Source organism: Leucoraja erinacea, chromosome 9 (genome assembly GCF_028641065.1).
Source record: "Leucoraja erinacea ecotype New England chromosome 9, Leri_hhj_1, whole genome shotgun sequence".
In the NCBI taxonomy this organism is placed as follows: Eukaryota; Metazoa; Chordata; class Chondrichthyes; order Rajiformes; family Rajidae; genus Leucoraja; species Leucoraja erinaceus.
This window is the reverse complement of record NC_073385.1, coordinates 33,789,706-33,815,962: the sequence shown is the minus strand read 5'-3', so window position 1 is coordinate 33,815,962 and position 26,257 is coordinate 33,789,706. Positions and strand designations below refer to the sequence as shown.

Genomic DNA, 26,257 nt, shown 5'->3' with positions numbered 1-26,257 from the left:
ACAATGCAAAGGCCAATTCTTATCGGCCTGCATGTGATTCATATCAATACATTCCCTGCGCATTCTATTCTATATCTATATGCCTACAAAAGCAACTTAAGTCGGATAACAAAGGGGAAGAAGCAGTTCCAGTCTGGTCGAGTGGGTTTTCAAGTTTCTGCGAGTGAGTGAGATATTGACTGGTGTGGGTACGATAATTATGTTGACAGCTTTCCTGTGACATGTAAATGGAGTTAATGAATGGGAGACTGATCTGCGTGATGGGACTAGACTACATTGGCAACTTACTTAGTATAGGCTGGATCTGTGAAGTTATTGCCTCCTTCGCAACAGATCAAGGATTTGTTCCTTGAAATCCTTTGCTGGCTTAATGTGTGGGCGTTTGTGCAGGGTTACTATCTGATACATTGACTATTCCTTTCACTCTGCTCGATCTACTGATTCCTCCAGTAGATTGGGTCACGTGCATGCAGGGGCATTGAGTTTAACTTGGCATCATGTTCAGCATTGTGAACCGAACATCGCTGCGCTGTTCTACGTTCTATGTTTATTGCTTACTACCTGGACTGCCCTGCCATTGTTCCGGCTTACTCAAGCTAAGTGAAGCTCCAAGCAGGGAATGCACGCACATCTCTCATCCGCAGAGGGTATCATTGCTCGCTTCAGTTTGTTTGGTGCTACATTGACTGGTGTGCTGACCACATTTTCCTGCAGCCGCACCGTGCTTCCGCATCTGACAGGAAAGAGAGGCACTAATGTATGCAATCAATGGGCAGTGTAAGTGAAGACAGAGGAGTGGTTGCTCCAAGCGTCATCCCTTTTTCATGTGCAGTGTGCGGGAGAGATTTTAGTGAGACGAGGGTAAGAAAAGCAAACCTTTTCAGCAGCATCCGTAGCCTGCACTCCGATGCACACCCTTCTTATAATATTTCTGTTGGCCCCTTCCACAAACAGGACATCCCCTATGTAAGGCTGCACCTTAAACGGTGGCAACTTTGTCATCTACACTTCACACTGCCTCAAAAAAGCAGCCAACATAATCAAAGACTTGTCCCAACCCAGTCATTCCTTCTTCCCTCTACTCCCATCTGGCAGAGATATAAAGTAAGAGCTTGAAGGCGAGCACCACCACACCCTGAACAGTCTTTACCTAAGCTAGGGTACTGTCCACCTCTACCCCACTGCGAACATTGGACTTTGTCTGTGGAAATGAGTGCTACAATACTGAGAATTATATTCTGCACTTGGTATCTTTACCATTGTTATCCATTGTGCCCGAGTTTGTCTGATGTATTTGATCTGTTTGGATAGCATGCAAAGTAAAGCTTTTCACTGTACCTTCATGCACAACAATAATAAAACTAACCTAACATAGACACAAAAAGCTGGAGTAATTCAGTGGGACCGGCGGCATCTCTAGAGAGAAGGAAAGGGTGATGTTTTTCGGGGTGAGACCCTTCTTCAGACCCGAAACATGACCCATTCCTTCTCTCCAGAGATGCTGCCTGTCCCGCTGAGTTACTCCAGCTTTTTGTGACTATCTTTAGTTTAAACCAGCATCTGCAATTCCTTCTTACATAAATCTAACCTATATGGTTTGCAAAGTCTAAGTCTTTGAGGATGTGTTGGCCAGTGTGGAAAGATACTGCCATTGTGTAAAAGAACAGTCTGATAAATAGGAAATGATACAGCAGCAAGAACACAGAGAGATTGGAGTTGGTTGCTGACTTAATAGCTCATGAGGTCATTGATTTTCTCTGCATTGAAGTCAGACTCTTGGAGCAATGCTTCTGGCGCTGACTTGCCCTCCCACCTCTCCTCTGCTGTTGGGAGGTTTGCCAGAAATCCTCTTTGCGACTGGTTGAAAAAACAAAATGTTTTCTTCCTCCTGACCTCCTCTGCTTTCAAGTCCAAACCAGTCTCTAAGAAGCCAGCTCTGCCTCTCAGAAATTACGCTGCCTGCCGCATTGTTGGAGTTCAAAAGGAGGTTGTTTCCAGCCAGAGTGCACTTCCTCAGCACGGGTGCTGACCAACCTACTGAATACTGTATTTCCAGCAATTGTTGTCTTTTCACATAGAGGGTGGTGAGTCCCTGTGATGTGTTGCTGGGGCTCGTGGTGGAGGCAGAGATACAATCGTGGCATTAAAGAGTCTTTTGGATCGGCACATGGATGTGCAGGAAATGGAGGGATATGGATTATGTGCAGACAGATAATCTTGGCATCATGTTCAGCACAGGCATTGTGGGCTGAAGGGCCTGTTCCTGTGCTGTACTACTCCATGTTCAATGTTTTATGTATTCTATTCATAATTTCAGCTTTCCAACATCTGCTGAATTGCCCTTTAAAAGATACCAGCTGGTTTACTACTGCAAGTGGCACCTGATAGCCAGTGTGTTGAGTTCCAATGAATAACATCAGTAACACGGCCAGTTTGTTTCTCTGATGCTAAGTAGGTACAGAGGCCAATATAGAATGACAGCCAACCTCACATGATCTGGCCTCTGTGCGATCAGAACACGGCAGCCATTTGGACCTTATTTCTTTGCATAAAAGAAAATAGGCTTTAATATTTCAGCCTTATCATCTACAATCAAAGTAAAACAACACCTTAAAAGCTGAATCATCTTCAATAAACCCAGGATTAGTTTCTGCACATTAGATATATGCATAAACCATAATATATTAAGTGGTTAGAGCATTCACTGCCACAACAAATACAGTCCGTAACACTTAAGTTCACTGTAGAATGGGGCTCAACTTCAATGCTTTGAAAAGCTTAAGTAGTTTTCAAATGATTTCAACAACCTTTCCAATTCTCAACTATCTGTCAAATAAACATACTCACCTACTGCTAAATCATGGAGTCATTAGATACTGGAATGGAATATGGCTTAAGATATAACAAACCAGCATGTAACTCAAATGCCTTATTCATTAACAATCATTTGGCTAGAAAAAAACACATGTTCCTGGAGAAGTTTTAAAAAGCTGTACACTTTGATCCCTTTTCGTTCAGAATCATATTTTGTACCACATATTTTGTTTGATGAACCGTTTAATCGCAATCCTAGATGGAATCCTAGTGATACAGTGTGTTTGTATCTGTCTGAAAACATGTCCAGATGCATGTGATGAATATCTGTTTTTTGGCTGTCATAATAATGCATAATCTACTGTGGGTGACACTGTAGTACTGCTGGTGGAGGTGCTGCCTCACAACGCCAGAGACCCGTGTTCGATCCTGAGCTTTAATGCACATTCTCCCCTTGACTGCATGAGTTTCCTCCAGGTGCTCTGGTTTCATCTCATATCTCAAAGATGTGCGGGTCTGTAGGCTAATTAGCCTCTTTATCATTTCCCCCAGTGTTTGATGAGAAAGTGGGATAAAAAAAGAACTGGTGTGAACAGGTTATCGATGGTTAGCATGGACCCGATGGGTCAAAAGTCCTGTTTCCATGCTGTATCTCTAAACTAAACTAAATAGTCTGAAATGAGTTTTGATTAGTACTTAGTTGGCTTGCAAATCTCATGTAGATAGGGTGGTAAAGAAAGCTTTTGGTGTGCTGGCCTTTATAAATCAGAGCATTGAGTATAGAAGTTGGGATGTAATGTTAAAATTGTACAAGGCATTGGTGAGGCCAATTCTGGAGTATGGTGTACAATTTTGGTCGCCTAATTATAGGAAGGATGTCAACAAAATAGAGAGAGTACAGAGGAGATTTACTAGAATGTTGCCCGGGTTTCAGCAACTTAGTTACAGAGAAAGGTTGAACAAGTTAGGTCTTTATTCTTTGGAGCACAGAAGGTTAAGGGGGGACTTGATAGAGGTCTTTAAAATGATGAGAGGGATAGACAGAGTTGACGTGGATAAGCTTTTCCCACTGAGAGTGGGGAAGATTCAAACAAGAGGACATGACTTGAGAATTAAGGGACAGAAGTTTAGGGGTAACATGAGGGGGAATTTCTTTACTCAGAGAGTGGTAGCTGTGTGGAATGAGCTTCCAGTGAAGGTGGTGGAGGCAGGTTTGATTTTATCATTTAAAAATAAATTGGATAGTTATATGGACGGGAAAAGAATGGAGGGTTATGGTCTGAGTGCAGGTAGATGGGACTAGGGGAGAATACGTGTTCGGCATGGACTAGAAGGGCCGAGATGGCCTGTTTCCGTGCTGTAATTGTTATATGGTTATATGGTTGCGAAGCTATCTATGATTTGGCAAGAGGCACAGAATGATTAAAAGGTAAATTTCTGGGATAAGGAAAAATAAATTACAATCAATTGATCCAAGCAGTTCCTGTGGCCTCCGGACCAAAAAGCTATTTGTATTTGGCACCTATACTGGAAATAACAGACATAATCAATAATTAAATCATTGTAAACAAAAAAAAGCACAATTAACTAAAAATGCAATGGAAAACTATAAAGCACCTTAAACATCAATATGTTGTAGTAATATGTTGTAGCATTATCAATGGTTTCACACAGAAAAACATCACATTTAGTAGATATTGGCCATATCTTTTAGAGTTTCTCGGGCTAAAGATTCTAATAAATATTCCATTTGTTTTGTTTTTCTTTTTTTCATTCAAAAATGCAGGTAAAAATGATTGTCAGTATTCATATAAAAATCAAATAGGAGTGCTTCTGCAATTTTGAGGAATGCTTGAAACGTTGAGGTGCAGAAATGCACTGTCGGGGGAATAATTTCTCCGTTTGAGCTTACTGTGAGAGAGTGGCTTAGTGTTTTCAAACTGGTCCATCCAATATTCAAAGCAGCTTATCCCAAATGAAAACTTGAACATCATAAACAGCAAGGTAAAAGAAAAGCTGATTTTTAATGGACCAGATAAATGTAGACCTGGCCCATTGCTCAGCCTTTCTCCAGATACCGGAGTATGGACAAGCTGACACCCTACACTGTCAGGTGCACTGTGGAGCACCATCAGCTTCAAAGCAGTTTGAGAACTCCATGCTGCTGAATAATTTCAACTGGCCGTCTATTAATGCATAGATTTGTCTATGAATCCAGAGAGGAAATTTCATTAGAGGGCTCACTATGGAAAATATGTTATCAAAATATTTAAAGCACTTTTCTTCACATTTGGGTCAGCTTAAAATTCGAGTATAATAAGGATACATCTTTTAATTTATCCCTTCAATGAATTGTATGATTGCACAACCCGAGAGCAGTCCTGAACTACTATACATCACATTGATGACCCTTGGACTATCCTTGATTGGACTTTGCTACCTTTACCTTGCAGTAAATGTAATTCCCTTATCATGTATCCAAACACTGTAAATGGCCCGATTGTATTGTCTTTCCGCTGACTGGATAGCACACAACAAAAGCTTTTCACTGTACCTCAGTACACAAGACAATAAACTAAACTGACTTCACCCCAAGATTCAAAATAAATTTACTTTTCTTTGCAGAAAAATCAAAAACATATGAACTCCAAATCACTGGTGCAAAAGAAAATAAATTCAAATACTAAAAATATGGTGACATCATTTTCTTATAACACCAGATTTTAGATGACTTTATAGACATGCTGGTCTTACAAGGCGTAGTTTGAATCACTAGTTAATTTCCTAGGTTTTTGCCACCAATGGGCAAGACTAATTTCAATACACAAGGATTTTGTTTGAAAGGTCCCGTTGTTCAGCTTAGTCTCTATGACCAGAAGAGTTTGCAAATGCACAAATTAAGACAGCTTACAAACCAATTTAAATATCTAAAGTTTATTTTCAAAGAGCGAAACACATAGAAACAGGCTATACGTTTTATTGAAATGGGTGCAAACCTTCCTGATAAAATAAAACCATAAATCTGCTGCATGATTTCAGAAAACACTCGTTGTAAAAACCTTAGATGCATCCTATGTGGTTTATCAGGTTAAGGTCAAGCCATGATATAATGTGTGCATCATTTTTTTTTTACAAATTGCATATGTTGAATGGAGTCTAGAAATGATTACTGGATTATAGGAGTGAGCACAACTCAAGGTTGAAACTTCCTTTAACTGGGTCAGTCAGATGTGATCTGGATTGGAACAAGTCTTTTGCTAGCCTGTTTGCTTTGCTTGAAAAATGGATGTTCATGTTCTGAAGAAATATACATCCGCACTTGAGGAAATATTTAAGATTTGTACAGTGAGAGAGAGATGCAGCGTGGAAACAGACCTGTCCGCTCAGCAGATCTGTGCTAGCCATCAACCACCCATTTACACTGATCCTACATTCATCCTATTTTTTTTGGTTATTCTTCCCACATTTTCGTCAAGTCCTCCCAGATTCTACCACTCATCTGCACACTTGGGGGAAACTTACATTGGCCAACTGACCCACATTTTTGGGAGGTGGGAAGAAACCTCGAGGAGAACTGCGAGGAGAACCACTCAGCCAGTGGGATAACGTGCAAACTGCACGCTGCCAGCATCAGAAGTCAGGATCGAAACCGGCTCTCTGGTGCCCTGAGGCAGCGGCTTCACCAGCTGTGCCACAAAACCTGGCAGAGTTTTTCACGACACAGTTGGAATTATCCCTGTAATTACATGGGTCAGAACTATGATCAAGTTTGGCTGGTTTTTAGCTCAGATCACGTCAGTCCATTAATCTGAAGCGCTGTCCAATTACTCATCCCTACCAGGAAAATAATGATCTTAGCACTTGGCTTCCTCAATCATCGCACTAAAGTAATGTGCTTTGTAAAAATGTCTTTCTATTTGAATGCTTTGTTTGGTGTTAGATTAAATAAATCTGTTTATCAGCTTCTTTGCAGATTTGAGAGTATACAGTGTTCTTTGTGCACTTTTGTGTTAGGATGATTTCCACAAAAATAGCATTAGAATCAGTTGAAACATTTCATTCAATGGTCTTAAAGCGGCTTCTTGGAGTGGCAGTATTTTCATTTAATGGCTCCTTTGAGTTGTCATCGGACTATGAATACTTGATTTAAATGCAAAGATTACATTACCACAACCATTACTTTTTTTTTTCTGATACAGCACTGGCACCCTTGTTATGATAACTGAATCATTTTTGTTTACTTGGTTGGCAGCTTGTAGTATCTCCACCAGAATGGACCGGGCAACCACAATATTCAGGCTCTGCCTAATTGCACATATAACAGCTATTCATTGTACTAACACTGGCTGAGTATACTTATTTAATCCTTTATTGTACACAACATAACAACACAGAGTTGTTTTATCTGTACAGCATTTGCCTGAAAAGGAAAAGGCATTTACCATTGTCACTGGAAAGAAACATACAGCTCAAATTTTAAAAAATATCTATTTATTAAGTAGTCCATAAATAGGCTTTTTGTTTTCTTTAAGATGCAGGAAACCATATTTCCTTGGTCAAAGGCTTCTGTGAAAATATTTTCACTTGTTTACCCCATACGCCAGAACCAGACAGCCCATCCTACAAGGAGGACAGGGCCCTGGTGCCGATTCATGCCTTATTGTCAGGTCTTTCATTGCTGCCGATTTCTGTCAAAGAATTGTATGCATGAGAGCCAGTTCATTGCTACCTTGCTGGAAATGCCATCAAACAGAAAGACAAGCATAGAATTCCAAAACCCTTACAAGGCAGTGCCCTTTGCTGTAACATACTTCAAAATATCATACAGTGCTTTCCATTATCCACTCAGAGCTCGAAAAGGTGGCTTTCCCACTATCGCCATCAGAGTTTTCCAACTGTAATAACATCCCGTTCATGGACATGCTCCTTTTTGACCACAAGCTGCTAATATTTTGTGAGTGAGTATAGCAATGGTACTCTGATAAATCTCCATTGAGTGAGTATCTCCGCTTAGCCCTGCTGCTTTCAGCGGGCAGAGTAAGGTATTTGATGTGCTTGGAGTGTGCTCGTCGAAAAGTAGGAGTCTCTTTCAAAGAAACTGGAGGACAGGAGGGCTTGTGTAAAATGGTAGTGCTTTCCCTTTTCTTTTTGGGTAACTCAACATTGGCGTAAGCTTCCACTGATGTCTCAATGCTTGGCTTTGGCCCGGCCTTTCTTTTCAGCTTTTGAGATGAACTGACACCTGTAGTCCAGTCAGGTGGCATGGTGGAGGTAGCAGTGGAGCAGTCCTGGCTCACAACAGAATCCAATGGCTGTGGTTTGACCATACCGGAATCTTTCTGATGCTGCGGGCTTTCTTCATGTCCTATGATGACCTTAGAAGTCGAGTGAGGAAACATTCCTCCGCACATTTGCAAATGAGCTCCATTCGTCTGGGAGTAGACATTACTGACCTTCGTTATCTTGAGCGGATCATTATTGTTGCACACCTTGTATCGAATCATCAAGATGATAATGAAGACCAGCACAGAAGCCACAATAATCCCACCTATGATAATGATCATTGTTCCTCCTAGGAACTGAGAGGGCATGAAATGGCAGCGGACGTAATCCTCGTCTGTGGTAAACTGTATGCAGCCAACAACCCTTGTAGCCGTCAGAGATGTGATGCCATCATCGTAAATTGCCAAGACGCACAAGTCATACTGTGTTCCTGCAGCTAGGTTGGTAACAAGAAACGTTTTGCTTGTGGAAGGAATCATTCTGAAGGATAACACGTGGACTAATATTAGAACACAGTTAAACAATTTACGTAATCAGCAACTAAGCACTGTATTTACAAGTTTAACATATATATTTGCAGTTGACTTGTGGCTAATGCCTACACTTAGTTACTTTGTCACTTACTCCTCCCATCTGCTAATCAGACCCCCATCACCTGTATCCACCTATCACTTTCCAGGCTATGTTCAGCCCCCACCTCTCTTTTCCAGCTTTATCTTCCCCATTACAATCAGTCTGAAGAAGGCTCCTAACCCAAAACGTCACCTGTCCATTTACTCCACAGATATTGTGTGACCCATTGTGCTACTCCAGCACTTTGTGTTTTTTCATATACTTAGTAATTGGGTTGCTGTATCAAATATTATCACTGGCAGATCTCATTAAACCACATTATCAGAATGCCCGTTTTCTTCTAAAAAAAACCTCATACTGGTGCACAACCTTTTATCCGAAATTCCAAATAAAGAAAAGCTCCGAATAGCGGACATTTTTTCAATCCTTGAAGAAAGGTCCTTGAAGACGTTCACCGAGGGCGGCCCGCAGAGGTGACAGCGGAACCTCCGGTCGGTCCTCGAAGAAAGGGGAACTAAATCCCCATTCATAAAACAGAAGGTGAGGGTATATTGCGCGGGAGGGTTAATAATTGAAAATCTGCTGCTGCCTCCCCGCTGAGTTAAAAAGTTCCCACGCTAGACTCACGATACACAGTGTATCGTGAGTCTTGTGTGGGAACTTTTTAACTCAGCAGGCAGGCAGCAGCAGATTGTTGCTCCCTTCAGTTTCACCCCACCTACACCCCTCTGCTTCCCAGCCATGTGTGTGACCCCTTCCCTCCCCTCTCCAACTCCCCGCCCATTGCACCGGCGAGGGGGCTTTGCACTGTCTTCACGTCGGCGATGCCAGCAGGTCAGTGCCAGTCACCGGAGACGTCAGGACCAACGGGACACCGACCCCCAGGCCCACTGCAAGCACGGAGATCCCAGATACCCACAGCCAGCAGCAGCCCACCCACGTTCCAACTCCAGAGGAACACGCTCCCCGTAGGGACAGAAGCTGATGGTGTGCAAGGTACGTCTTGTTCTTGGGGTTGCGGATGAGGGGGCGCAGCTCGGGCTATGACGTCTCCGGCCACCCCCCTGTACAGGAGCTGAGACTGGGAACTGTACTGCCCTTGCAGGAGAGTGGGGTTGTTTGCAGTTGCAGAGGGAGGCAGCTCGGGCTGTGGGTGAACTGCCACTTGTCGCCGTAGTGGCCCATCGGGGAGCGGATTCCTCTGGAGTTGGAGGGACAGGGAGACACAGCGGCTTTTGAGAATGGTGGGCAATCACTTCCAAAGTTCTGCCCACACAGTCAGTACACCTCTCCTACACTTGTCTCCCGCACTAAGATCATCTCGCAGAGAATGATCCCAGCCTAACCCTCCCTATTCTCTCCTATTCTGCAAGAAAAAACTACATTGAAGACTCAAACTCGCGATCGAGTAACTGCCGGGATCGAGGCGCAAACTCGCGACCTTGCGGATATGAGCCGAGCACTCTACCACTGAGCCAGCCGTTAAAATCTACGCTAAAAATCTTCCATTCCGAAAGCCAAAAAATTCCGAATTATGAAAAGTGTCTGGTCCCAAGGCTTTCGGATAAAAGGTTGTGCACCTATATAAACAATCTTTGATATACCCAGTACAAAAAGAGACCCAAAATGTTCATCTGCATACAATCAAACTGTAAAGATAAAAGATCAATTACAGAAGATGTCACAGTCCAATTGACTTTGAAGTCTTAATCCAAAGTGTCCTTTCAGTTTTATTTATGTGTCACTGCACATATAACCATATAACCATATAACAATTACAGCAGGGAAACAGGCCATCTCGGTCCTACAAGTCCGTGCCGAACAACTTTTTCTCCTTAGTCCCACCTGACTGCACTCATACCATAACCCTCCATTCCCTTCTCATCCATATGCCTATCCAATTTATTTTTAAATGATACCAACGACCCTGCCTCCACCACTTCCACTGGAAGCTCATTCCACACCGCCACCACTCTCTGAGTAAAGAAGTTCCCCCTCATGTTACCCCTAAACTTCTGTTCCTTAATTCTGAAGTCATGTCCTCTTGTTTGAATCTTCCCTATTCTCAAAGGGAAAAGCTGATCTACATCAACTCTGTCTATCCCTCTCATCATTTTAAAGACCTCTATCAAGTCCCCCCTTAACCTTCTGCGCTCCAGAGAATAAAGACCTAACTTATTCAACCTTTCTCTGCAACTTAGTTGTTGAAACTCAGGCAACATTCTAGTAAATCTCTTCTGTACTCTCTATTTTGTTGACATCCTTCCTATAATTGGGCGACAAAAATTGTACACCATACTCCAGATTTGGTCTCACCAATGCCTTGTACAATTTTAACATTACATCCCAGCTTCTATACTCAATGCTCTGATTTATAAAGGCTAGCATACCAAAAGCTTTCTTTACCACCCTATCTATATTAGATTCCACCTTCAAGGAACTATGCACGGTTTTTCCCAGATCCCTCTGTTCAACTGTATTCTTCAATTCCCTACCATTTACCATGTACGTCCGATTTTGATTTGTCCTGCCAAGGTGTAGCACCTCACATTTATCAGCATTAAACTCCATCTGCCATCTTTCAGCCCATTCTTCCAAATGACCTAAATCACTCTGTAGACTTTGGAAATCCTCTTCATTATCCACAACACCCCCTATCTTGGTATCATCTGCATGAACTGACTATTTGCACATAGCCTTGAATTGAAATGTGCCAACATGCACAGAAGAAAGCAAGATTATTTTGCAGGATTAAGGATCAATACAGTAATATAAAAGCATATAATATAAAATATTATAAAAGCTTTACTCTTACTGGTTCATTGCAGTGCAAAGTAACAAACATTGCATTAATAATTGACCACATCCTTATAAAAGTTCACATGCTGTAATGTGGCAATGCTTTCACCTCCAGCAATGTAACTCATAAACCATTGCATTAGCAAGATCAATATTTGACTGAGTGACAATATTCCAATGCACGGTGGAGAAACAGTTGGTTTGGCTTACCTGTAAACAAGCGAGTCATCATAAGAGCCATTATACTGAATCTGGAACATACGAATGCCAGGGATATTATGTTGCAAATTAAATTTAATCAGGGCAGAGGACGATGATGTTTCAGCAACAGCCACCCTCTTTTCTGGTTTGGCCTTAGTGTCACTAACACTGTTACTGGTATTCGAACCAGATTTAGTGGAGGTTGAAATATCTGATGAACCAGGATCAGGCTCGTGAATATGGTTTGTACTGTTGACTAAATGTGGGAGTTTGATTATGTGAAGTTCCACCACGGCAGTGGTTTCTCCAGCTGCGTTCGAGGCGATACATGTGAAAGTGCCTGTGTCTTTGACGGTAGTTATCAGGATGTCTAATGTTCCATTATTGTACAAGGTTGTCCGTGATGAGTTTGAAATGAGCTTGCCTTCTGGTGAACTCCAATGGATGGAGGGATCTGGGTCCCCGATAGCCTTGCACTTCAGCGTTGCCCGCTGCCCTTCCAACACTCTAAGCTCATGTGTATAACGGGTAATGAGCGGCTGGTCACAGATAAACTCTTCCTCTGGAATCGACCAAAAGTATCGGCCTGTGAGATGCGTAGGTGAGGCACAAGTCTCAAGGTCATCTTCCCTCGAAAGGCGACGCAGCCAGAGAAGCTCACAGTTACAATGCAACGGGTTCCCACCAAAACTTAAGGTGAAGCTTGGTGGGTTCAAGAGTCCCACGGAGACTAATACCTGAGCTCTCGTGAACAATGGATCAGGTGGGAGCTTCCGCAGTTTATTCGAAGTCATATCCAATCGAGTCAACTTATGAAGGTGGGAGAAGGTTCCCTCATCGATTTGTTCAATCATGTTATGATCCATGCTGAAGGTGTGCAAGTTAACCATCTTCTGCACTGCTTCCCATGGTATAGATTTTAAGTTATTGTAGGATACATCCAACTCTTCTAGGGACACTAAAATGTCATTAAAAGCTTCAGAGGAAATGTCAATTAGTTGGTTGTTACTGATGACAAGATGGTGAAGGTTTGAAAGTCCACTAAATATATCATTTGTAATCTGGGTTAGTCGGTTGCTGTTCAAGTGCAAAGCCCGTAAATTACGCAAGTCTGCAAATGCTTGTGGTGCCACATAGTTTATTGTATTCCTTGACAGGGTGAGATCAACCAGGCTGGTCATGTTCGCAAAGTCCTTTCTTTTAATGATAGTAATGAAGTTATCTCCCAGACGTAGTTCTACTGTCCTTCTGTCAATGTTTGGTGGGACAAAGAGAAGTCCTTTTTTGGCACAAAGAGTTGCGAGGTTTGGAGACAGATTCTGACAGATACAACGTTTGGGACAGACCTGTGCCTTCACTGTCATGCCAATTAACAGCAGATAAAAAAACAGTTTTTCCATTGTAAATCAGGGTAACTAGCCTGGAAAAGAAACACAATGTATATAAGTGAAGAATGTTGATTATCCATTTGTTAATACACAATAAATTATCTAGTAGGCTGGTGCTCTGTTTGGTGAGGTAATCAAACAGCTGGATACATTTAATTTCCCTTTTACATTTATGAATGGTATGTTCAGAAGATTGGCTATACAATTGACAAATGCAAACTAAAACAATACCTTTTTTTGCCAGGTGGTGTGTGGGAAAGAGTCATAATTTACTGCATCTGATAACAATGTGAGATGATTAGATATGGCAGATAGTCAGAACCTATTTCTCAGGATGGAAACATCAGATTCTGGAGGTCTGTCATAGCTTTGTGAAAGGGGCAAAGTTTAAAGGAGATGTGACAGACAAGTGGTGAATGCCTGGAACACACTGCCAGGGGTAGAGGTGGAGATAGATATGAAAGTGACATTAAAAGACTTTTGGATAGACACATGGATATGCAGGGAAAGAAGGGATATGGAGGCAGATAAGGGCTGGTCTTAACATCATGTTCAGCACAGACATTGTGGACCAAAGGACCTTTCCTGTGTTATACTGTTCTCTGTCTATCTATGCACCCCACGGGCTGCTTGATCAATAACAAGCTTTTACAGAAGCTTCAATGCAGATTATCTACAGGTATACATCACAGAGTCAATATGTAGCAAGGTATAAAGAGTTCCAAAATGAAGTTTCTGTCAACTAAGTTTCTTAAAATGAAGGCAATAATCTAAAAAGTTAGGAAAATTTAAGTGTATTGTAAATACCACAATGAAATATTGATTAGATCCACGCATTTAGGATTCCATGTAGTAGTTACATCTAATCAATTATTAACCTCACTGCCTGTAAAAAGAAAAGTAGCGACAGAAAACCCTAACTGACAAATATGGATTCAGTGCAGGCCACAAAATTTAAATTGCTTATTAGAACTTATTATAAAGGTAATTTAATACAGAATGATTTTACTTGCTACATATAGCTTTCTGCAGTCATTTCTAAAACTTGATGCAGAATATGACAATGATGAAAACTGCAACAAACAGAACATTTATTATAAAAGGCAAGACATGTCGACACAATTAACTGCAAATGCTAATTTACAAAAAATAAGATTTAAAGTACTGGAGTAACTCAGCATGACAGGCAGCATTTCAGGAGAACGTGAATAGGCGTTGACCAGAAAAAGACAAATTTGCAATTACATTTCCACAGAGCTGCAACAGGATTCTACCAAAAGAGACCATGAGCAAAATTGAGGTTATAGGTGTGGAACCTTGCAGGAATGGGAACAGAGACAGGATTCTGCAAAATTTGCAAATAATGGGACCTGTAAACATGGTGAAAAGGATCTTGACATCGGCCATTCTCAGCTTCCAGGACATTGAGAGCAATTCGAAGATCAATTAAAAGAGTGCAATACAGTTATAGAATGTTTAATAGGAGATACATCCTGGTATCAATTGAACTGGGGAAAGAGGTATTTTACTCCAAAAATTCTTCAGACACAGAAGTTGAGGTAGCTAGGAGTGAATGCCATTATTGACACAACATAGAAGGGTTGTGGTTGGTCCAGAACCAAGAACCAAACAATATTATCTTCCTCTTGGAAGGAGTCCCAACTCCTTCTCACTGAAAAAAAAGACAAAGTGCTAGAGTAACTCAGTGGGCCAGGTGATGTTTCTATCCATCACCTATCCATGTTCTCCAGACATGCTGCCAGACCTTTGCATCACTCCAGCATGTTGTGTCTTATTTTTGTAAACCAGTATCTGCAGTTCCTTATGTCTACTGCTTCCTTCTTCACTCAATCTAATTTTCATCTTTGATTCACCACCAGACCTCTCACTAACAAACAATCATTTTGTATTTTTGTTCTGATTTAAGACATTTAGTTCACTGATAATTTTTTTACTGATTCACACAATCCTTACCAGGCACAAAATTTCACAAAGAAACATAATTTATCTCTGAAAACATATGAACATGCATTATTTTAGCAATTCCTAAGCCATCATTATGTAAAAGCTTGCACTTAATCCCACATTACACAAGACTCTTTTTGGATTCATAAACAGAAATATAATCTCACTTAACAATCTTTAGTGAGAATTAAAATAACATTGAAAGGAACAGCTGCTTGTAATCACACCTATATTCACCACACAAGTTCTCTAACGAGTTTTTATTCCATAATAGAAAAGTTGGTCATATTTTAAATTAGATCTGCTGAAAAAATCTTTGAGAAATGTGTTTTCAGTTTCCTTCGGGTTTTTTAAACCAATAAATAAATTTGTAAGTCCATAGGGAATGATTTGAAAGATCCTTTTTCATAAATGAAATCATGAAATGTTCGTAATTCAGTGAAATAGAACATTTCTTTGTGAAAACACTTTGACGTAAAAAAAAAACCTATCTAGTTCTGGTCTTAATTTTTGAGAAAAACTTTAGGTGATATTCGTGTTTCAAAAATCCCCAAAAAATAAATGAGGAAACAATTCCAGAATAATATTTATTTTTGTACTTAACTTTCTATTAATTTTTTTAAATTTATTTATTTATTTATTTATTTTTTTTTATTTATTTTTTTTAAATGGTACTGAGAACATTTGAAATTATTTCCTTTTAAAATGGTTTTAATCAATGGGCTCATTCTGTGAGAAAAAAACCCACATGTTAGAGTAAATTCTCTTTATAAGTGTCATGTATGATTTCCATAATGAATGTTTAAATAGCTATTCCAATATGTAGAAACTTTATGTAAAAACATCCGGTAGACACTTTGACCAAAACAAGCAAGTTAGACCAAAATGTTGGAAACTGTGTGCAATTATAAATGATTACCAAATAAGATTAATAGCATTGCAAAATCACATTAGCTCTGTTGATAGTTTGAAGGAACATGAGCACAGAAAACAGAATATTTGCTTTAGCTATAGGAAATATTGCATTATAATAGTCATGACACCACATTTTTGTTACACCCTCATTACCATTTAAAAAAAAAGATATCTGTACAGTGTCATCGATCAATTGGTAAATTTTAAATTATTACTCAGGAATAGAAAAAATTACACAATTGCTAATATCACTGAAACTTGGCTCAACACTGACGTTCCTGACAGCGCCATCCAGCTATCGGGGCGTCATTTACTCCGAGCGGACAGGACATCAGACTCTGGTAAGACCAGAGGGGGGGGGGTCTGTGCATTTATGTAAACAAAGCATGGTGCACGGACTCCACCATCATCGAGAGTCACTGCTCAGCTAACCTTGAATTCCTCTTGGTTAGATGCAGACCGTTCTATCTGCCCAGAGAGTTCACCTCCACTGTTGTGACTGCAGCCTATATCCCTCCTGATGCTAATGCCAAGCTTGCAATGAAAGAGCTGCATACTGCCATTAGCAAACAACAGACGCACAACCCTGAGGCAGCCTTCATTGTTGCGGGTGACTTAAATCACTCCAACCTGAAGACTGTACTCCCCAAATTCCACCAACATGTATCCTTCCCCACTAGAGTAGACAAGACACTGGACAAAGTCTACACCAATATGGCTGAAGCTTACAAAGCCATCCCCCTCCCCCACCTTGGTCAGTCTGATCACGTCTCATTGTTCCTGCTCCCTAAGTACTCCCCACTCATCAGACGGGTTAAACCAACTATAAGGACAGTTAAAGTCTGGTCAGAGGAAGCGGACTTCACACTTCAGCAGTGTTTTGGAAACACTGACTGGAAGGCGTTTGCAGCCCAGGCCACCCTTGACTCTCACACGGACATTGATTCCTATACATCTTCTGTTCTGGACTTTATAAACTCCACCATCAATAGTGTCACCTCCCTCAAACAGGTGACCATATACCCGAATCAGAAGCCATGGATGAACAGCGAGGTCAGGCTACTGCTGAAAGCACGGGACACCGCTTTCAGGTCAGGCGATGCTCGAGCCTACAGTTCATCCAGGGCTAACCTGAAGAGGGGCATCAGGAAGGCCAAGCACTGCCATAAGCTCAGGATTGAGGAGCACTTCAACAACAACTCCGACCCCCGACGCATGTGGCAAGGCATCCAGGCCATCACGGACTACAGACCCTCCAACATCACCCCCACATCCAGCGACGCCTCCTTCCTTGAGGAGCTTAATCACTTCTATGGCCGCTTCGACAGGGACAATCTAGAGACAGCCATCAAGGCTGTGCTACCTGCCGATCACCAACCCCTCACACTCACCCCCTACGACGTGTACGTGGCACTGAGTAGGACTAATGCACGTAAGGCTGCTGGCCCTGACAGCATCCCCGGGCGCGTGCTCAGTGCCTGTGCTGCGCAGCTGACAGACGTCTGGACTGACATCTTCAACCTGTCACTTGCCCAAGCAGTTGTCCCCACTTGCCTTAAAGCCACCTCCATCGTGCCAGTGCCAAAACACTCCACTGCAGCAAGGCTCAACGACTTCCGCCCAGTTGCACTTACCCCCATCATCACCAAGTGCTTCGAGAGGCTGGTCCTGGCACACCTCAAAAGCTGCCTACCCCCCACACTGGATCCCTATCAGTTTGCCTACCGCAAGAACAGGAGTACGGAGGATGTCATCTCAACGGCACTTCACTTCGCCCTCTCCCACCTTGACAACAGAGACACTTATGTAAGAATGCTGTTCATCGATTACAGCTCAGCATTCAACACCGTTATTCCATCAAAACTGATCACCAACCTGGGCATCGACCCCTCCCTCTGCAACTGGATACTGGACTTTCTAACCAACAGACCCCAGTCTGTGAGGTTAGACAAGCACACCTCTTCAACCCTCACCCTGAACACCGGCGTTCCTCAGGGCTGTGTGCTGACCCCCCCCTCCTCTACTCCCTCTTCACCTATGACTGCACACCTGTACATGGTACTAACACCATCATCAAGTATGCAGATGATACAACGGTGATTGGCCTCATCAGCAACAACGATGAGCTGGCCTACAGGGAGGAGGTCCAGCACTTAGCAGCATGGTGCGCTGACAACAACCTGGCCCTTAACTCCAAGAAGACCAAGGAGCTCATTGTAGACTTCAGGAAGTCCAGAGGCGGCACGCACACCCCCATCCACATTAACGGGACGGAGGTGGAACGTGTTTCTAGCTTCGGGTTCCTGGGAGTCAACATCTCCGATGACCTCTCTTGGACCCACAATACCTCTACTCTGATCAAGAAGGCTCATCAGCGTCTCTTCTTCCTGAGGAGACTGAAGAAGGTCCATCTGTCTCCTCAGATCCTGGTGAACTTCTACCGCTGCACCATCGAGAGCATCCTTACCAACTGCATCACAGTATGGTATGGCAACTGCTCTGTCTCCGACCGGAAGGCATTGCAGAGGGTGGTGAAAATTGCCCAACGCATCACCGGTTCCACGCTCCCCTCCATTGAGTCTGTCCAAAGCAAGCGCTGTCTGCGGAGGGTGCTCAGCATCGCCAAGGACTGCTCTCACCCCAACCATGGACTGTTTACCCTCCTACCATCCGGGAGGCGCTACAGGTCTCTCCGTTGCCGAACCAGCAGGTCGAGGAACAGCTTCTTTCCGGCGGCTGTCACTCTACTAAACAACGTACCTCGGTGACTGCCAATGACCACCCACCCCCCCGGACACTTATTATTTTTTTTAATTCAAATCGTTTGCTATGTCGCTCTTCAAGGGAGATGCTAAATGCATTTCGTTGTCTCTGTACTGTACACTGACAATGACAATTAAAATTGAATCGGAATCTGAATCGGAATCTGATTCATTATTCTTATAATGTTTCTAGCATTATAACTGGTAAGGTGATGATTTGCAGCAGCCAAAAGCAGTTGAACACTGCGGAACAGCTCAATAGCAATCGCAGAGGAACCCACCAGGATTGCGAACAGCAAAGTAAAAGGTGGTAAGTTTATTAGTGTTGCAGTCAATATTTTTCTTAACCATTTCCATCCCTTAATCTATAATCATGGTTATGTTCAACAAGAGGAACACTGGTCTGTCAAACTCTGCTTAGATCAATCAGACAGGAGTGTGCCGAAACCAAACAGAATTTGATCAGAACATTAGTTTTGAAACCTAACTGAATCAAATTAATGAGCATGAGGAAAGATAGAACTGAGGGAGCCTGCTTCCATCAAATAATGTATATCTAATTTCTATTATTTTCTTAAATAAGCTGCCAGTCTCATTTTGGTTTTGCATATTCATTGTTACTTAAAATTACTCAAATGTTTTTATACTTCAAAACAATTACAATATAAATTGCAATGATTAAATTAAATTCAAAATCAATCTGAATCAGAACGAGATTTGGTTTATATCAATTAAATAGTTATATCAATTAAAAGCATAAAATGCACTAGCTATTGATCAGATCTTTCTTCTGTGTTGTTTTTTAATGGCTGAGAAATGATCCAGGCACTCAGTATTGTTATTTATTTGTGATTTTCCAAATGTTATGTCATACTGATTTATCATAACTAAGTTGAGTTCTAATTTGGTATCTTAAAATTAATTTGCACTCTATCAGTGCCAAGCATGCAAAATACATTCAGTATTTCTCTGCCATTTAATTGTGACCATTAGGAACTGATGGAATACATTTAATATTGCTTAATGTTTCCAAGATTTCAGGTGCTAATGTCTTGCAATGTTTTTTGTTTGCTTTCTGCTCCATTTTCTTAGATTTATTTTACAGTAGAATGCATATTCCTGGTGATCAACATGCTTAGTGATCTTAATTTGCTAGATCAAAATCTTCATCTTTGACTAATGTTTCATTTGGAGGGATGATAGTGGCACTAAATTTAATTATCTCCATTCTCGAAAGCCCAGAAAAATTAAAAAGGTAACCAAAGTTGATAAGTAACTGAAATTTGCCACTATATGAACATAAACACAAAGTAGAAAAAAATCATTACTATGACGATGAGGAATTTTCCATTATTCTTGAAATAACTTAGTGCTTTAACTTCATTTTAATAACTTAAAAAATAGTATATTATTATATATTCCAGGAGGTTAAAATCTACCAATATATTGCTTGCAATGATCGTGTCAATGATCTGATATGTAGCACGCTGTGAGTTATGCAATAGGTAAAGAACAATGGGCATTTAAATGTCTTCCACCATTCATGAAATTTGAAATTCAGTGCACTTGGTAGCTCTGTGAGAATAAAGAATCCTCTACCCACTTATGTTATTTTGCATGCACATGGCCCAATTATTCTTTAGCGCATATTTATATCTATTTATTTTTTTATTTATTTGTTCCGAACAAGTAAAGACATAAATAGGAATAAATAACAACAACAAAATCGAAATAGTCAAACAATTGGACATTCCAGGCAATATTTGCAAAGCAATGAGAAGCATAAAGCAAAATTTAAATGTCCACCACTTTTTCTTTACAAGCTCGAAAAGGAGTGAGAAGAAGAATAACTTATTTAATCTCACCCCTTCTCCCTAAACCCTTCTTCCATGTTTAATAATTAATTAATTAATAATAATTATACCCCAGACAATTTTTAGAGATGCATACAGACATATATATATATATATATACATACAACTGATATACCCATACAAGTAATGTGTATGAAGTAACCAAAAAACATATATGTATTTTAGAATTGTTGTGAGTCCTTCAAACATATATACATGAAAATGTATTCAGGTATTGGAAATATTCACAGAATGATTCATTGAGTGCAGGAAGCTTCCAATATCACATTTAATATTGCCAGATAATTGGAACCATTGGTTTGTTTAAAAGATCTATCCCTGAACCAGCTCAGGATAAATGAATACGCTGGCTGAAAAGGTACTGTTGAAAGAAATATAGTAAGAACAAGCTTTTGGATGCTAATGCAAGCTAATTTATATTCATACATAGCTTATGGACTAGATTGCATTTGCATCCAATTTCTCTTTGTGGTCATATGTTCCAACATTAAACATCCAACAATAATGCTGACATTTGAGAGTTCTGTAGTAATGTAATATTATCAGGAGGGCACTGCTGCACATTTTTCGATGTCAGTGACTAACGTGTGGTTGCTAACTGGTTGTGCACAAATTCGCATCTCAATGATAAATGCTGAGCAGGTTTGTCCATTAACCAGTGCTCCAATTAAGTTCAAGTTCCTATGAGTGCTGGCTTGATATATTTCAAAGTACCACACTAATTCAGAAATGAAAGAATGGTAAAGGAGATGTGTAGGGCAAGTTTTATTTTACACAGAGTTGCAGGTGCCTTGAACACACTACCAGTGGGTGGTGGAGGCAGATACAAAAGTAGGGTTTAGGAGGCTTTTAGGTATGCACATGGGTATGTTGGGAGTAGAGGGACATGGATTATGTACAGGCAGAGGAGATTAGTTTATCTAGGCATCATGGTTGTTGTTGACATTGTGGGCAGAAGGGCGTGTTTTATGGATCTCAAACGGTCGGGGGGGGGGGGCGGGGGGGGGGGGGGATTCAACTACCATGTAGATATCAAAAGTTCAATACAATGGCCTTCTGGCGTACTAAAGCACTATCTGAAAAATGCATATGGTGATAGTTACTTTATAGAAAATGGATTAATATTTGTTCAACTCGCGTAACTCTTTTCCTCCAGTGCTGTCTGGACAGGAGTGTTCAGTATAGTTGCATTACCAAGAGCCAAACCATGAATATTAAACACTTACATTTGTAATTCTGTAGAATTGTTTTCACAATAGCATCTTAAACTTGCTTCTGCACTGAATACAAACAAAAACCTGACCGATCTGCATGCAGCTGATACATTTCATTCACTTTGGATTTATACTGGAAATGTGACAATCCATGCCAAGCTGTCACTTTACATCATCTTACTCAATGATGGTGCTTGTTCTGAAACACCATTCACCACATAAATGCCTTCACAATTTATATAAGATATAGAACAGTACAGCACAAGAACAGGCCCTTCTACTCACAATGTGCTGAACATGATGCCTGCTCATGATCCATATCCTTCCATATTCAATTCTTTTGAATTTGCCATTTAAAAAAAACCATGCAAGGCCTGACAAAATTTAAAAGATTATAACTGTATCAGACTCGGGATAGTTCAGACTGGGGGAAAAACACCACTTCGAGGTTATAAGATACCCAACATAGTTGGAAGAATAAATAAGACGAGTTTTTTGTTACACTGTCCGTCAATATTTATGTTGCCCCCTTTGGAATAATAAAAATGCAATTTACAATTTGGGAACCACCATCCAATAGCATAGATACATTGTCACCTTTTAAGATTCCTGCGGTATTGGTCTTGTCTCATTTTAGTCCTATGACGGTTCACTGTCGCTGCTCTTCATCTTGCAATGGAGGTAATATAACCTGTATTGTAGCACCACCAGTTAGCAAAGCCCACAGTTATGTTGGCCGTTGCTATCAACAACTATAGAATGTTTCAATGCGCAGCCACTAAGTATTGACAGAGAATGCAGCAAATGACTCCTTAACTAAGAGTTAAATGTAACATTTGAATGAGAACTATTTTCCAAGCTGGGAAATATCCCTCTTGTCACCCCATATCTTCAGCTAAAAAAAAATGAGCCCTTCAACAAAAAAAAATACTGCATCGACTCAGTATTGGACAGTCCATGCCAAATGAGCATTAGAGCTTTCAATAATTCAGGTGCAACAATATGACATTTAACATTTATGAGGCCGATCCAGAAGCAATTGATCTTTGCTAACCTCTGCAAGCATCGCTGGGCCATATTAGCAAAAGCCATCAGCTGGGACAAAGAAGAAGTAAATTAACACCATAACTTGTCCAAAGAGACAGAAGTACCTTGTTAACACCCCATAGGTCGAGGCAATCAGCAATTAGGTAATGCCCACCATCAAAACAAAACGTGCATCTCACATACTGGGAGAAAGGAAGGGGCAGATTCTTAATCGTGAACAATTTATTAATGGTAATGCTTTTTCCTATAAATATACGTATGGTGTTTTTCTTTCTCTCCTCCACCCCTCCACTCTCCCCCCCCCCCCCCCTCCCCTCCCCCACCCCCCCCCCCCCCTCTTCCCCCCCCCCTCCCCTCCCCCCCCCCCCCCCCCCCCTCTTCTATCTCCTCTCTCTCTTCTTCTTCTCCCTCCCTCCCTCTCTCCTTCTCCCTCCCCCTCTCCCCAGGGAGAAAGAGAGAGAGAAGCCAAATAAACGTTGGAGCATACGACCACAAAGAGAAATTGGACGCAAATGCAAGCTAATTTACATTCATTCATTCTTTAACGTGTTCGGTTTTTATTTATTTCACCACTACCTTTTCGGCCAGTTGATTTTTTTATACTGAGCTGGTTTAGAGATAGATCGCTTAGACCATATAGGCTGCTTAAACGATCTATCTATCTATATATTTATATACGAATATCGCCATATAGACTATCTATCTATCTATCTATATATATATTTATATATAGATAGATAGTCTATATAGCGATATTCGTTTAATCGGGCTCCTTATCGCAAGGAGGCATCTTAGTTATCGAAAAGCAGTTGCATGAAATGCTACCTGTACAAACTCCGATGAAAAAACCGACCCACGTACATTTGATGGAAGAAACTTCAAAACATGTCTCCACGTAAATACTTCACCCCTTCTTTCTTGCAGCATCGCCCGCAAACATGTGTGTTAATCGGCCTGCCACGGTATGGAAGTGGATTTCACTGCCCTATATACCAGTGCACCCAGCAGCACTGCACTACAATCAACTGCGGCTCATTATTTTGTTGCTTTCACACACACACACACACCTCAAATCGTTTGAGGAAAGGTGATTATGGTATTCTTACCTTCGGCCACTGCAGATGTAGTTTTCCGCGCCTTTGCCTATAACAGCCCTTCCCGATACGGTCTCTCTCTTCAGTGCCTTTATCTTCTATGCCTAACCTAGGCAACTGATGAGAGGTGATAGTAACCGCTCGTTCTCAATTGTAACGACGCATGACAGGGGAGCTGATAAAGAGCGGCTAACAGTTCACCTCTGCATCGTTTCACAGCGGCGTGTTTTGCAAATAGTCTCCAGTGAAAAGCATATGGGTGATCCGTCGAGCAAACCGTTTTCAATTGAATTTCCTTCGAGCCACTCGCATCCACCGAGTCCCAACCAGCCTAACGCAGTCCCACGGTAGCATTATTTAGCGGCTGGGGCACTTAGCGAACATTCTGCGCCGTGTGTTAGTTAACACACTCCATCCCACACCCATACGGAAAGACTGACCTTGCGATGTACCTGGTCCAAGTTAGAAACCCCGAGCCGTTACTAGCGGTGGAACTGCCTTCCCTTTGCAATGCAGCACGGAGCACCTTGAATGGTATTAACTACCCAAACACGATGCAATGAAACAAACAAAAAAACAGAACTATCGATTCGCCGGGAATTCAACCCCGGTGACGCTACTTGTTCGATAACACAATGACAAATACACATCATATATACACAAACATCAATGACAAAAGCGTGAACAGCCAGAGTTACCTTTAAGGACGAACATCAACCCTGTCCAGTAAGTTGTGGTTCGGGGTAAGTGTGCCTTTTTATCACCTATTTCCCATCTCCACAAGTCAGCGTTCAAATATACAGCATTTACATGGTGCACAGTTTTCAGAAGCGATTTGCTCCAACGGGGCCATTTTTCAGAGAGGCGAAAAGATTACCATCCATGTGCAAAGGGGGGGAGAAAAAGCCTTCAATTCAGAGATTTGCACACGCATCCTCGCATTTAAACTTCACAGTGCATTTCTCTGTCCGCGAACAGCACAGCCGTGCTCCTCTCGTCCATCCAGCGCCGCTGTGGCTGCCCAGCTGTACACAGGGAGGGGGAGCGAGTAAGGAGAGCAGCTTCCCTCCGCATCAGCCAACAAGCGGCTTTATTAGCTGAGCGAACGTCTCCGCAGTGAGAGCGATCAAGTGGCTGAGATGAGCAAGTCAGATCAGATCTCAGCGAGCAGAAATTGCGCCGTTCTACCTAGCAATTCTACCTACCCCAAACACGCTGACTAGATCGTCAGGGTACTCGAGTGCCACATTATCTGCTCCCCCACCCCACCCCTCTCTTTGCCCCAGGTAAGGGTGGACTTTAGCAAGACCTCTCCTCCTGAGAAGCAGCGGGGAGATTTGGCGTTACATCAATGTTATACCCCCATCCCTCTCTCTCTCTGCCTCCCCCCCCCCCCCTTGCATTTCATAGAAACAGCAATGAAACACAAAGCTAAGGCACACCTTGCCATAACTATGTGCCCTCAGGGGTAGGTATGAGGGCTTGTACCAACTGACAGTGGCATCTCGTCAAGCCTTGCTTGCAAGGGTGGGTTCAATCTTGTACAAGGGATGCAAGCACAAAACGAGAATGCTTGCATCCAGAGTGATCCTGGCAGGCCGGGAGGCGGAGAGAATGGTAGAGGATCCGTTCAGGCTGCTGCTCGCTGCTGCCTGCCACTCGTGTGGGTGGGTGGGGGCTTGTTCAAGAAATGCTGCCGAGTTTAGGGCTTGTTTTATTTTGGTTTTCTCTTTAGGATCAGAGAGGGTGGAGGGGGGGAAATATGTAACAGAAATTAGAAGGGGCGACAAGGACAGGTCACAGTGGGGGAAAGAGTTCTGCAAAGAATGGACTCATACGTAAATAGAAACTGTTCCTTCCTGGGATGCTGCAGAGTTGGGATTCTGCGGAAACGCTTTGACATGATTTAAGGCGCGGGAGCATGACCCTTGTGGCGAAACAAATCCACTTTAATTATCCGAAGGTGCTGGAATACAGAATGACCCAGTTCTTGCGAGGCGCCTTCGGCTTCCCTGCAGAGGCTGACAGTTTAAACCCAACCGATGGCTGGATTGCACGGGCGCTCCTTCCCCGTTGAAAACATTGTGGTTGCAGGTGTGGCTGAAAGCAGAAACAACACGCTGCAAGAGATGACAGACTGGTTTCCCACATATATTACACTCTGAATAGAGTCACTTGTACAGCCTCTCCTTTTTCAACAGAGAGCAACCGAGGAATCCGTCTGGAAACCAAGAGCTGGCAGCACCAGACTGCTTACCGGAAAGGATCGATGCATTAATATAAGCTGATTTTCTTCTTCTAAGGGGCCCGCATAAGTGCGGTATCAAA

At 41.9% G+C, this 26,257-nt stretch overlaps 1 protein-coding gene across 2 annotated transcripts; it reads right to left on the bottom strand.

The window, feature by feature from the left end:
- Window positions 1-6,113: 6,113 nt before the first annotated feature.
- Window positions 6,114-25,250, bottom strand: lrfn5a (leucine rich repeat and fibronectin type III domain containing 5a). 2 transcript variants are annotated; one of them, XM_055640508.1, is made up of 3 exons: window positions 24,628-25,250; window positions 11,680-13,090; window positions 6,114-8,577 (listed from the first exon to the last, which is right to left on the bottom strand). In XM_055640508.1, the coding sequence occupies exons 2-3, from the start codon at window positions 13,068-13,070 to the stop codon at window positions 7,635-7,637; spliced, it is 2,334 nt and encodes a 777-aa protein (XP_055496483.1). In that variant the 5' UTR covers window positions 13,071-13,090; window positions 24,628-25,250; the 3' UTR covers window positions 6,114-7,634. The 2 variants fall into 2 exon arrangements, with proteins under 2 accessions (XP_055496483.1, XP_055496484.1); XM_055640509.1 differs by lacking the exon at window positions 24,628-25,250 and adding an exon at window positions 23,942-24,597.
- Between the last annotated feature and the right edge of the window lie 1,007 nt (window positions 25,251-26,257).